Below are 14,136 nucleotides of genomic sequence, written 5' to 3'. Positions count from 1 at the left end.
TGGACAAATGTTTGTTTAGTGTGTGTAATTACCACGAACGCATCGTCCAAAGTTGAATGAGACGGAAATCACGACGCAAGCTGTTTACAAATGTTTCGTATTTGGCTATAAAAATACATTTTATCAAACAAAACGAACATTCACTGTGTAGTTAGGACACTTGGCATCTTCAATGGTAAGCGATATTATTTTATTTGTTATTATTTTATTGTTATTTCGGACTTTCATGACGCTAATGCTAGGCTGGAAAATGCTAGTAATACTTGTGTGTGCGTGGCGCCGTCCCCAGAGAAAAGCATATTTGCTTTCGCAGTAACGGCTTCTTGAAATATGACTGGATTAACAAGATGTTCATCTTTTAAATGATGTAAGCATCATGTATTTACAAGAATGTTTACTATAACAACTGGTGTATTTAGAATGTTAGCTCTCTGCAGTTTCACAAGATATTGGCCTGGTGGGACGTTAGGGTCTCACCTACCCTAGAGAGGTTAACTGACTTGCCTAGTTATATAAAAAGTATAAATCTAAAAACATTTTAAAATCGGCACACCGGCGCCCAAAAAATACCTATTTCCGATTGTTCTGAAAATGTAAATCGGCCCTAATTAATCGTCCATTCCGATTAATCCGTCGACCTCTAGTACAGTCCCTTCGGAAAGTATTTTGTTACATTACAGCTTTAACTATAAGAATGGCAAAAAAAAACTAAAATACATCTGCAGCAATCTACACACAATACCCCATCATTCTATTATTATTTATTTTACCTTTATTTTACTAGGCAAGTCAGTTAAGAACAAATTCTTATTTTCAATGATGGCCTAGGAACAGTGGGTTAACTGCCTGTTCAGGGGCAGAACGACAGATTTGTACCTTGTCAGCTCGGGGATTTGAACTTGAAACCTTTCGGTTACTAGCCCAACGCTCTAACCACTAGGCTACCCTGCCGCCCCCAATGACAAAGCAATGCCTCAAAATTGAGCTCAGGTGCATTCTGTTTCCATTGATCAGCTTTGAGATGTTTCTACAACTTCATTGGAGTCCAACTGTGGTAAATTCAATTGATTGGACATGATTTGGAAAGGCACAAACCTGTCTATAGGTCCCACAGATGACGGTGCATGTCAGAGCAAAAACCAAGCCATGAAGTCGAAGGAATTGTCTGATAAACCCACATTGATCATACAGTCCACCTAATGTATCATCCAGAACCCTAATGTATCATCCAGTCATCATCCAGTCCATCATCCAGTCCACGATGAACCCTAATGTATCATCCAGTCCACGATGAACCCTAATGTATCATCCAGTCCACGATGAACCCTAATGTATCATCCAGTCCACCCTAATGTATGTCCAACCCTAATGTATCATCCAGTCCACGTCCATGAACCCTAATGTACCATCCAGTCCACGATGAACCCTAATGTATCATCCAGTCCACGATGAACCCTAATGTATCATCCAGTCCACGATGAACCCTAATGTATCATGTATCATCAGTCCACGATGAACCCATCCAGTCCATGAACCCTAATGTATCATCCAGTCCACGATGAACCCTAATGTATCATCCAGTCCACGATGAACCCTAATGTATCATCCAGTCCACGATGAACCCTAATGTATCATCCAGTCCACGATGAACCCTAATGTATCATCCAGTCCACGATGAACCCTAATGTATCATCCAGTCCAGATGAACCCTAATGTATCATCCAGTCCACGATGAACCCTAATGTATCATCCCACGATGAGTCCCTAATGTATCATCCAGTCCATGAACCCTAATGTATCATCCAGTCCATGAACCCTAATGTATCATCAGTCCACGATGAACCCTAATGTATCATCCAGTCCACAATGAACCAGTCCATAATAATGTATCATCCAGATGAACCAATGTATCATCCAGATGAACCCTAATGTATCATCCAGTCCACGAACCCTAATGAATCCAGTCCACGATAACCCTAATGTATCATCCAGTCATCAGTCGATGAACCCTAATGTATCATCCAGTCCAATGTATCATCCAGTCCACGATGAACCCTAATGTATCATCCAGTCCACGATGAACCCTAATGTATCATCCAGTCCACGATGAACCCTAATGTATCATCCAGTCCACAATGAACCCTAATGTACCATCCAGTCCAATGAACCATAATTTATCATCCAGTCCACAATGAACCCTAATGTATCATCCAGTCCACAATGAACCCTAATGTATCATCCAGTCCACAATGAACCCTAATGTATCATCCAGTCCACGATGAACCCATCCAGTCCACGATGAACCTAATGTATCATCCAGTCCACAATGAACCCTAATGTATCATCCAGTCCACAATGAACCATAATGTATCATCCAGTCCACAATGAACCCTAATGTATCATCCAGTCCACGATGAACCTAATGTATCATCCAGTCCATGAACCTAATGTACCATCCAGTCCACGATGAATGAACCCTGTATCATCCAGTAAACCACCCAGTCCACGATGAACCTAATGTATCATACCAGTGAACCACAATGATCATCCAGTCCACCCCTAATGTATCATCCAGTCCACGATGAACCCTGAACCCTGAACCCTAATGTATCATCCAGTCCACGATGAACCCTAATGTATCATCCAGTCCACCCTAATGTATGAACCCTAATGTATCATCCAGTCCACGATGAACCCTAATGAACCTAATGTATCATCCAGTCCACGATGAACCCTAATGTATCATCCAGTCCACGATGAACCCTAATGTACCATCCAGTCCACGATGAACCCTAATGTATCATCATCCAGAACCCTAATGTATCATCAGTCGATGAACCCTAATGTACCATCCAGATGAACCTAATGTATCCAGTCGATGAACCCTAATGTATCATCCAGTCCACGATGAACCCTAATGTATCATCCAGTCCACGATGAACCCTAATGTACCATCCAGTCCACGATGAACCCTAATGTACCATCCAGTCCAATGTACGTCCACGATGAACCCTAATGTATCATCCAGTCCACGATGAACCCTAATGTATCATCCAGTCCACGATGAACCCTAATGTACCATCCAGTCCACGATGAACCCTAATGTATCATCCAGTCCACAATGAACCCTAATGTATCATCCAGTCCACGATGAACCCTAATGTACCATCCAGTCCACAATGAACCCTAATGTATCTTCCAGTCCACAATGAACCCTAATGTATCTTCCAGTCCACAATGAACCCTAATGTATCTTCCAGTCCACAATGAACCCTAATGTATCTTCCAGTCCACAATGAACCCTAATGTATCATCCAGTCCACGATGAACCCTAATGTATCTTCCAGTCCACAATGAACCCTAATGTATCTTCCAGTCCACAATGAACCCTAATGTACCATCCAGTCCACGATGAACCCTAATGTATCATCCAGTCCACAATGAACCCTAATGTATCTTCCAGTCCACAATGAACCCTAATGTATCTTCCAGTCCACAATGAACCCTAATGTATCATCCAGTCCACAATGAACCCTAATGTATCATCCAGTCCACAATGAACCCTAATGTATCATCCAGTCCACAATGAACCCTAATGTATCATCCAGTCCACGATGAACCCTAATGTATCATCCAGTCCACGATGAACCCTAATGTATCATCCAGTCCACGATGAACCCTAATGTATCATCCAGTCCACGATGAACCCTAATGTATCATCCAGTCCACAATGAACCCTAATGTATCATCCAGTCCACAATGAACCCTAATGTATCATCCAGTCCACGATGAACCCTAATGTATCATCCAGTCCACGATGAACCCTAATGTATCATCCAGTCCACAATGAACCATAATGTATCATCCAGTCCACAATGAACCCTAATGTATCATCCAGTCCACGATGAACCCTAATGTATCTTCCAGTCCACAATGAACCCTAATGTACCATCCAGTCCACAATGAACCCTAATGTATCATCCAGTCCACAATGAACCCTAATGTACCATCCAGTCCACGATGAACCCTAATGTATCATCCAGTCCACAATGAACCCTAATGTATCATCCAGTCCACAATGAACCCTAATGTATCATCCAGTCCATTATGAAATATAATGTACCACCCAGTCTACGATGAACCATAATGTACCACCCAGTCTACGAAGAACCCTAATGTACCACCCAGTCCACGATGAACCATAATGTACCACCCAGTCCACGATTAACCCTAATGTACCACACAGTCCACGATGAACCCTAATGTATCATCCAGTCCACGATGAATCCTAATGTACCATCCAGTCCAAAATAAACCCACATTTATCATACAGTCCACAATGAACCCTAATGTATCATGCAGTCCACAATGAACCCTAATGTATCATCCAGTCCACGATGAACCCTAATGTATCATCCAGTCCACGATGAACCCTAATGTATCATCCAGTCCACAATGAACCCTAATGTATCATCCAGTCCACGATGAACCCTAATGTATCATCCAGTCCACAATGAACCCTAATGTATCATCCAGTCCACGATGAACCCTAATGTACCATCCAGTCCACGATGAACCCTAATGTACCATCCAGTCCACGATGAACCCTAATGTACCATACCACACGTAGAGACTAAGGACAATGACTCCAGAGTACAGATTGATAAGATGAATGGCATGGTTGCGATGCACCATACCTAAAGGTCCCTTTCCCATCATCCTCCTTGATCTCTAGACTGACGGTGAAGGTGAAGACGTCGCTGTCTGGCGTCAGGGGCGGAGCCAAGCCCGAGAGGAGCGTCTTCTTGGCGGACCGCCTAAAGGCTGTGGCAAAGCTGTACAGTATCCTGCTGACCTGTGGAGTTCACACACACACACACACACACACACACACACACACACACACACACACACACACACACACACACACACACACACACACACACACACACACACACACACACACACACACCATTAGACATACACACACATTAGAGTCCTAGAGTGTTTTTCAGTCATTGGGAGACATGATAGAGTATCATAGGGGGGGCTGAGCTAAATTCTCTCTCTGTATGTAGTGTGTGTGTGTGTGTGTGTGTGTGTGTGTGTGTGTGTGTGTGTGTGTGTGTGTGTGTGTGTGTGTGTGTGTGTGTGTGTGTGTGTGTGTGTGTGTGTGTGTGTGTGTGTGTGTGTGTGTGTGTGTGTGTGTGTGTGTGTGTGTGTGTTTCAGTGGAGGCCCTATGCCCCCACCAGGCTGGACTGTCTGTCTGGAAGAAGACATGGAGGGGTCTGGACTGTCTGGAAGATGACATGGGGGTCTGGACTGTCTGGAAGATGACATGGGGGCTCTGATCTGGACTGTCTGGCCTGATGACATGGGGGGTCTGGTCAAAACTGTCTGGAAGAACAAACTGACATGGGGGGGGTCTGGACTGTCTGGAGACACCTGAAACATGGGGGGTGGGTCTGGACTGTCTGGAAGATGACATGGGAGGGGGGGTCTGGACTGTCTGGAAGATGACATGGGAGGGAGGGGGTGGGTCTGTACTGTCTGGAAGATGACATGGGAGGGAGGGGGGTCTGTACTGTCTGGAAGATGACATGGGGGGGGAGGGGAGTCTGTACTGTCTGGAAGATGACATGGGGGGAGGTCTGAACTGTCTGGAAGATGACATGGGGGAGGTCTGAACTGTCTGGAAGATGACATGGGGGAGGTCTGAACTGTCTGGAAGATGACATGGGGGGTCTGGACTGTCTGGAAGATGACATGGGAGGGTCTGGACTGTCTGGAAGATGACATGGGAGGGGGGTGTCAGTACTGTCTGGAAGATGACATGGGGAGGTCTGAACTGTCTGGAAGATGACATGGGGGAGGTCTGAACTGTCTGGAAGATGACATGGGGGAGGTCTGAACTGTCTGGAAGATGACATGGGGGGTCTGGACTGTCTGGAAGATGACATGGGAGGTCTGGACTGTCTGGAAGATGACATGGGGGGGGGGTGTCTGGACTGTCTGGAAGATGACATGGGGGGGGTCTGGACTGTCTGGAAGATGACATGGGAGGGGGGTCTGGACTGTCTGGAAGATGACATGGGAGGGAGGGGGTCTGTACTGTCTGGAAGATGACATGGGAGGGAGGGGGGTCTGTACTGTCTGGAAGATGACATGGGGGGTCTGTACTGTCTGGAAGATGACATGGGGGAGGTCTGAACTGTCTGGAAGATGACATGGGGAGGTCTGAACTGTCTGGAAGATGACATGGGGGAGGTCTGAACTGTCTGGAAGATGACATGGGGGAGGTCTGGACTGTCTGGAAGATGACATGGGAGGGTCTGGACTGTCTGGAAGATGACATGGGAGGGGGGTGTCAGTACTGTCTGGAAGATGACATGGGGGAGGTCTGAACTGTCTGGAAGATGACATGGGGGGGAACTGTCTGGAAGATGACATGGGGGAGGTCTGAACTGTCTGGAAGATGACATGGGGGGGTCTGAACTGTCTGGAAGATGACATGGGGGGTGGTCTGGAAGATGACATGGGGGGGTCTGTACTGTCTGGAAGATGACATGGGGGGGTCTGAACTGTCTGGAAGATGACATGGGGGGTCTGAACTGTCTGGAAGATGACATGGGGGGGGGCTGGACTGTCTGGAAGATGACATGGGAGGGGGGGGGTCTGTACTGTCTGGAAGATGACATGGGGGGGTCTGTACTGTCTGGAAGATGACATGGGAAGACATGGGGGTCTGTATGACATGGGGGGTCTGTACTGTCTGGAAGATGACATGGGGGGGTCTGAACTGTCTGGAAGATGACATGGGGGGGTCTGTACTGTCTGGAAGATGACATGGGGGAGGTCTGAACTGTCTGGAAGATGACATGGGGAGGTCTGGGGATGACATGGGGGGTCTGGACTGTCTGGAAGATGACATGGGAGGGAGGGGGGGGGGTCCGTACTGTCTGGAAGATGACATGAGGGGGTCTGAACTGTCTGGAAGATGACATGGGAGGGGGTGGTCTGTACTGTCTGGAAGATGACATGGGGGGGTCTGAACTGTCTGGAAGATGATATGGTGGGGGTCTGTACTGTCTGGAAGATGACATGGGGGGGGGGTCTGAACTGTCTGGAAGATGACATGGGGGGGGTCTGAACTGTCTGGAAGATGACATGGGGGGGGGGGTCTGGACTGTCTGGAAGATGATATAGGGGGGGTCTGGACTGTCTGGAAGATGACATGGGGGGTCTGAACTGTCTGGATGACATGGGAGGGGGGGTCTGTACTGTCTGGAAGATGACATGGGGGGGGGGGTCTGAACTGTCTGGAAGATGACATGGGGGGGGGGGGGTCTGTACTGTCTGGAAGATGACATGGGAGGGAGGGGGGTCTGTACTGTCTGGAAGATGACATGGGAGGGAGGGGGGTCTGTACTGTCTGGAAGATGGCATGGGGGGGTCTGTACTGTCTGGAAGATGACATGGGGGGGTCTGAACTGTCTGGAAGATGACATGGGGGAGGTCTGAACTGTCTGGAAGATGACATGGGGGGTCTGGACTGTCTGGAAGATGACATGGGAGGGTCTGGACTGTCTGGAAGATGACATGGGGGGGGGGTCTGTACTGTCTGGAAGATGACATGAGGGGGTCTGAACTGTCTGGAAGATGACATGGGAGGGGGGGTCTGTACTGTCTGGAAGATGACATGGGGGGTCTGAACTGTCTGGAAGATGACATGGGACGGGGGGTGGTCTGTACTGTCTGGAAGATGACATGGGGGGTCTGAACTGTCTGGAAGATGATATGGTGGGGGTCTGAACTGTCTGGAAGATAACATGGGAGGGGGTCTGTACTGTCTGGAAGATGACATGGGGGGGTCTGAACTGTCTGGAAGATGACATGGGGGGGGGTCTGAACTGTCTGGAAGATGACATGGGGGGGGGTCTGAACTGTCTGGAAGATGATATAGGGGGGTCTGGACTGTCTGGGAGATGACATGGGGGGTCTGAACTGTCTGGAAGATGACATGGGAGGGGGGGTCTGTACTGTCTGGAAGATGACATGGGGGGTCTGAACTGTCTGGAAGATGACATGGGAGGGGGGGGTCAGTACTGTTTGGAAGATGACATGGGGGTCTGTACTGTCTGGAAGATGACATGGGGGGGTCTGAACTGTCTGGAAGATGACATGGGGGTCTGTACTGTCTGGAAGATGACATGGGGGGTCTGTACTGTCTGGAAGATGACATGGGGGGTCTGAACTGTCTGGAAGATGACATGGGGGGTCAGTACTGTCTGGAAGATGACATGGGGGTCTGAACTGTCTGGAAGATGACATGGGGGGTCAGTACTGTCTGGAAGATGACATGGGGGGGTCTGAACTGTCTGGAAGATGACATGGGGGGGTGAACTAGAGGTCGACCGATTATGGTTTTTCAACACCGATGCCGATTATTGGAGGACCCCAACAAAAAAAAAAGCCCGTACCGATTATTTAGCCGATTTAAATTTTAAAACATATTTGTAATAATGACAATTACAACAATACTGAATTAACACTTATTTTGACTTAATATAATACATCAATAAAATCAATTTAGCCTCAAGTAGATAATGAAACATGTTCAATTTGGTTTAAATAATGCAAAAACAAAGTGTTGGAGAAGAAAGTAAAAGTGAAATATGTGCCATGTAAGAAAGCTAACGTTTCAGTTCCTTGCTCAGAACATGAGAACATACGAAAGCTGGTGGTTCCTTTTAACATGAGTCTTCAATATTCCCAGGTAAGAAGTTTTAGGTTGTAGTTATTATAGGACTATTTCCCTCTATACCATTCGTATTTCATTAACCTTTGACTATTGGATGTTCTTATAGGCACTTTAGTATTTCCAGTGTAACAGTATAGCTTCCGGCCCTCTCCTCGCTCCTCCCTGGGCTCAAACCAGGAACTCAACGACAACAGCCACCATCAAAGCAGCGTTACACATGCAGAGCAAGGGAAACAACCACAGGCTCAGAGCGAGTGACGTTTGAAATGCTATTTGCGTGCGCTAACTGGCCAGCCATTTCACTTCGGTCACACCAGCCTCATCTCGGGAGTTGATTTGTTGGTTTGAAGTCATAAACAGCGTAATGCTTGACGCACAATGAAGAGCTGCTGTCAAAAAGCACAAAAGTGCTGTTTGAATGAATATTTACTCACCTGCTTCTGCCTACCACCGCTCAGTCAGATACTTAGATACTTGTATGCTCAGTCAGATTATATGCAACACAGGACACGCTAGATAATATCTAGTAATATCATCAACCATGTGTAGTTAACTAGTGATTATGATTGATTGTTTTTCATAAGATAAGTTTAATGCTAGCTAGCAACTGACCTTGGCTTACTGCATTCGCATAAAAGGCAGTCTCCTTGTTGGAGTGCAATGAGAGAGAGGCAGGTCGTTATTGCGTTGGACTAGTTAACTGTAAGGTTGCAAGATTGGATCCCCCGAGCTGACAAGGTGAAAATCTGTCTTTCTGCCCCTGAACGAGGCAGTTAACCCACCGTTCCTAGGCAGTCATTGAAAATAAGAATGTGTTCTTAACTGACTTGCCTAGTTAAATAAAGGTGTAAAAATAAATAAAAAATAATAATATATAAAATTGTTAAATCGGCGACCCAAAATACGATTTCCGATTGTTATGAAAACTTGAAATCGGCCCAAATTAATCGGCCATTCCGATTAATCGGTCGACCTCTAGTCTGGACTGTCTGGAAGATGACATGGGGGGGTCTGGACTGTCTGGAAGATGACATTGGGGGTCTGGACTGTGAGGGGGGTATGGGGGAGGGGGTTTTGGACTGTCTGGAAGATGGCATGGGGGGTCTGGACTGTCTGCCTGGAAGATGATATGTGGGGGTCTGTGCTGTCTGTCTGGAAAGATGATATGTGGGGGTGGTCTGGACTGTCTGGAAGATGATATGGGGGTCTGGACTGTCTGGAAGATGATATGGGGGTCTGGACTGTCTGGAAGATGATATGGGGGTCTGGACTGTCTGGAAGATGATATGAGGGGTCTGGACTGTCTGGAAGATGATATGGGGGTCTGGACTGTCTGGAAGATGATATGGGGGTCTGGACTGTCTGGAAGATGATATGGGGGTCTGGACTGTCTGGAAGATGATATGGGGGGTCTGGACTGTCTGGAAGATGATATGGGGGGTCTGGGACTGTCTGGAAGATGATATGGGGGGTCTGGACTGTCTGGAAGATGATATGGGGGGTCTGGACTGTCTGGAAGATGATATGGGGGGTCTGGACTGTCTGGAAGATGATATGGGGGGTCTGGACTGTCTGGAAGATGATATGGGGGGTCTAGACTGTCTGGAAGATGACAGAAGGTCCTTCAGACCAGGACAGTGTAAAACAGAAGCTCCTCCACACCAGGACAGTGTAAAACAGAAGCTCCTCCACACCAGGACAGTGTAAAACAGAGGCTCCTCCACACCAGGACAGTGTAAAACAGGTCCTTCACATCAGGACAGTGTAAAAACAGGTCCTTCACATCAGGACAGTGTAAAACAGAAGCTCCTCCACACCAGGACAGTGTAAAACAGAAGCTCCTCCACACCAGGACAGTGTAAAACAGAAGGTCCTCCACACCAGGACAGTGTAAAACAGAAGCTCCTCCACACCAGGACAGTGTAAAACAGAAGCTCCTCCACACCAGGACAATATGAAACAGAAGCTCCTCCACACCAGGACAGTGTAAAACAGAAGCTCCTCCACACCAGGACAGTGTATAACAGAAGCTCCTCCACACCAGGACAGTGTATAACAGAAGCTCCTCCACGCCAGGACAGTGTAAAACAGAAGCTCCTCCACACCAGGACAATATGAAACAGAAGCTCCTCCACACCAGGACAGTGTAAAACAGAAGGTCCTCCACACCAGGACAGTGTAAAACAGAAGCTCCTCCACACCAGGACAATATGACACAGAAGCTCCTCCACACCAGGACAGTGTAAAACAGAAGGTCCTCCACACCAGGACAGTGTAAAACAGAAGGTCCTCCACACCAGGACAGTGTAAAACAGAAGGTCCTCCACACCAGGACAGTGTAAAACAGAAGCTCCTCCACACCAGGACAGTGTAAAACAGGTCCTCCACACCAGGACAGTGTAAAACAGGTCCTCCACACCAGGACAGTGTAAAACAGGTCCTCCACACCAGGACAGTGTAAAACAGAAGGTCCTCCACACCAGGACAGTGTAAAACAGAAGGTCCTCCACACCAGGACAGTGTAAAACAGAAGGTCCTCCACACCAGGACAGTGTAAAACAGAAGGTCCTCCACACCAGGACAGTGTAAAACAGAAGCTCCTCCACACCAGGACAGTGTAAAACAGGTCCTCCACACCAGGACAGTGTAAAAACAGAAGCTCCTCCACACCAGGACAGTGTAAAACAGAAGCTCCTCCACACCAGGACAGTGTAAAACAGAAGCTCCTCCACACCAGGACAGTGTAAAACAGAAGCTCCTCCACACCAGGACAGTGTAAAACTGAAGCTCCTCCACACCAGGACAGTGTAAAACTGAAGCTCCTCCACACCAGGACAGTGTAAAACTGAAGGTCACCCACACCAGGGCAGTGTGGAAGAGATTGAGACAGAGCCGAGCAGATTGTAGCTGTGACTGTTGATAATGCTGTTAATATGGATGTTGCCATCAAGAGGCTACACATCCTAAAAATAGGATGCTTTGCGCACACATTGAATGTGGCAGCACAGAAATCAGAGCAGTGGTCGTGTGGTTCAAGAGATCCTCAATGTCCAAAACAGTCTGGAAGGAAAAGCAGCAGCTCCTTGGTAAGAAGCCAGCTCAATATATATTTTTTAATTGTACCTTTTATTTAACTAGGTAAGTCAGTAGAGAACAAATTCTTATTTTCAATGCCGGCCTCGGAACTGTGGGTTAAATGCCTTGTTCAGGGGCAGAATGACAGATTTTTACCTTGTCAGCTTTCGGTTACTAGTCCAACGCTCTAACCACTAGGCTACCTACCGTCCCAAAACAATATTAAAATATTAGTTTGAAATTCACACATTTAAGAATTTAATTCAATATTCCAGTATGCGGTAATAAATGTATGTTGTGTTGTTGTCAGGACCAGATGGAACTCTATCTAATGATAGAGAGATTCATGGAGCAGTATACAGCAATCCAAGCAGCAGCCTTGGACCCACGACTGTGAAAAGCAATGACCAAGGACAAGCTCAATGACCAAGGACAAGCTCAATGACCAAGGACAAGCTCAATGACCAAGGACAAGCTCAATGACCAAGGACAAGCTCAATGACCAAGGACAAGCTCAATGACCAAGGACAAGCTCAATGACCAAGGACAAGCTCAATGACCAAGGACAAACTCAATGACCAAGGACAAGCTCAATGACCAAGGACAAGCTCAATGACCAAGGACAAGCTCAATGACCAAGGACAAGCTCAATGACCAAGGACAAGCTCAATGACCAAGGACAAGCTCAATGACCAAGGACAAGCTCAATGACCAAGGACAAGCTCAATGACCAAGGACAAGCTCAATGACCAAGGACAAGCTCAATGACCAAGGACAAGCTGGACCGTCTGAAGGACGAAGGACTTCCATTCACTCACGCCGCCAAACATAGTCGCGTAAAACTGACCATCCTACCGATCCTTGACGATGTCATTTACAAAATAGCTTCCAATACTCTACTCAGCAAACTGGATGCAGTCTATCACAGTGCCATCTGTTTCGTCACCAAAGCACCTTATACCACCCACCACTGCGACCTGTATGCTCTAGTCGGCTGGCCCTCGCTACATATTCGTCGCCAGACCCACTGGCTCCAGGACATCTATAAGTCTATGCTAGGTAAAGCTCTGCCTTATCTCAGCTCACTGGTCTTGATAACAACACCCACCCATAGCACGCATTCCAGCAGGTATATCTCACTGATCATCCCCAAAGCCAACACCTCTTTGGCCGCCTTTCCTTCCAATTCTCTGCTGCCAATGACTGGAACGAATTACAAAAATCGCTGAAGCTGGAGACTCATATCTCCCTCACTAACTTTAAACATCAGCTACCTGAGCAGCTAACCGATCGCTGCAGCTGTACATAGTCCATCTGTAAATAGCCCACCCAATCTACCTACCTCATCCCCATATTGTTTTTATTTACTTTTCTGCTCTTTTGCACACCAGTAATTACTTCGCTACAATGGGAAATGTATTGCCTTACCTCCTCATGACATTTGCACACACTGTATATAGACTTATTTTTTCTCTATTGTGTTATTGACTGTACGGTTGTTTATTCCATGTGTAACTCTGTTGTTTGTGTCACACTGCTATGCTTTATCTTGGCCAGGTCACAGTTGTAAATGAGAACTTGTTCTCAACTAGCCTACCTGGTTAAATAAAAGGTGAAATTATTATTTTATTTTTTAAATAAATAAGGCTGAGGAGTTTGTCCAGCTCATGAGAATCCTCTATACATCCACACTGTGTCATGTGAAAAGAATGCCACCTGTGGTGGTCCTTCTGTAGCTCAGTTGGTAGAGCATGGCGCTTGTAACGCCAGGGTAGTGGGTTCGATCCCCAGGACCACCCATACGTAGAATGTATGCACACATGACTGTAAGTCGCTTTGGATAAAAGCGTCTGCTAAATGGCATATATTATTATTATTATTATTATATTAGATCAAACCCATCCTCCACAAACTGGAAGAGAACTTCACAGTGAAGCATGAAGATACAATGTTAGTGGCAACCATCAAAGAGAAGGTGTGGGAGATCCTCTCAGAACGCTATCGGGATGAGGACATTCAATCCTTCCTGCATGAGGACACAGCAATGGACCCCAGATTTAAAGGGAGGCTGGTGAGTGACGCCACCTGGGACAGGCTGAGGAAGGCTACTGTTGAGGAGCCGCAGCAGACAGACACAGAGCACCAGCAACAGGAGGAGTCTGAAGGAGAGGAAATGGAGGAGACAGTCCCTCCATTGTACAAAACAAGGAGTGCCTTGGAGGAGCTGTTCTCAGAGGAGGACAGGGAGTTGAGGTTGACGATCCAACAGGACACCTCGTCCCTCACCGAGCGTGTTGAC

The 14,136-nt window shown here is 46.9% G+C and overlaps 1 protein-coding gene across 1 annotated transcript in view; it reads right to left on the bottom strand.

Annotated features, from left to right (window-relative positions):
* The window catches only part of LOC123999278 (rab GTPase-activating protein 1-like), a 168,881-nt gene that overhangs the window by 122,460 nt on the left and 32,285 nt on the right, over positions 1-14,136 (bottom strand). Inside the window, 1 exon segment of the mRNA XM_046304873.1 lies at positions 4,698-4,855. Coding sequence (XP_046160829.1) covers positions 4,698-4,855 — 158 coding nt within the window.

The sequence above is a fragment of the Oncorhynchus gorbuscha genome, linkage group LG16 (genome assembly GCF_021184085.1).
Source record: "Oncorhynchus gorbuscha isolate QuinsamMale2020 ecotype Even-year linkage group LG16, OgorEven_v1.0, whole genome shotgun sequence".
Classification (NCBI taxonomy): Eukaryota; Metazoa; Chordata; class Actinopteri; order Salmoniformes; family Salmonidae; genus Oncorhynchus; species Oncorhynchus gorbuscha.
This window is presented reverse-complemented; position numbering and strand designations above follow the sequence as displayed.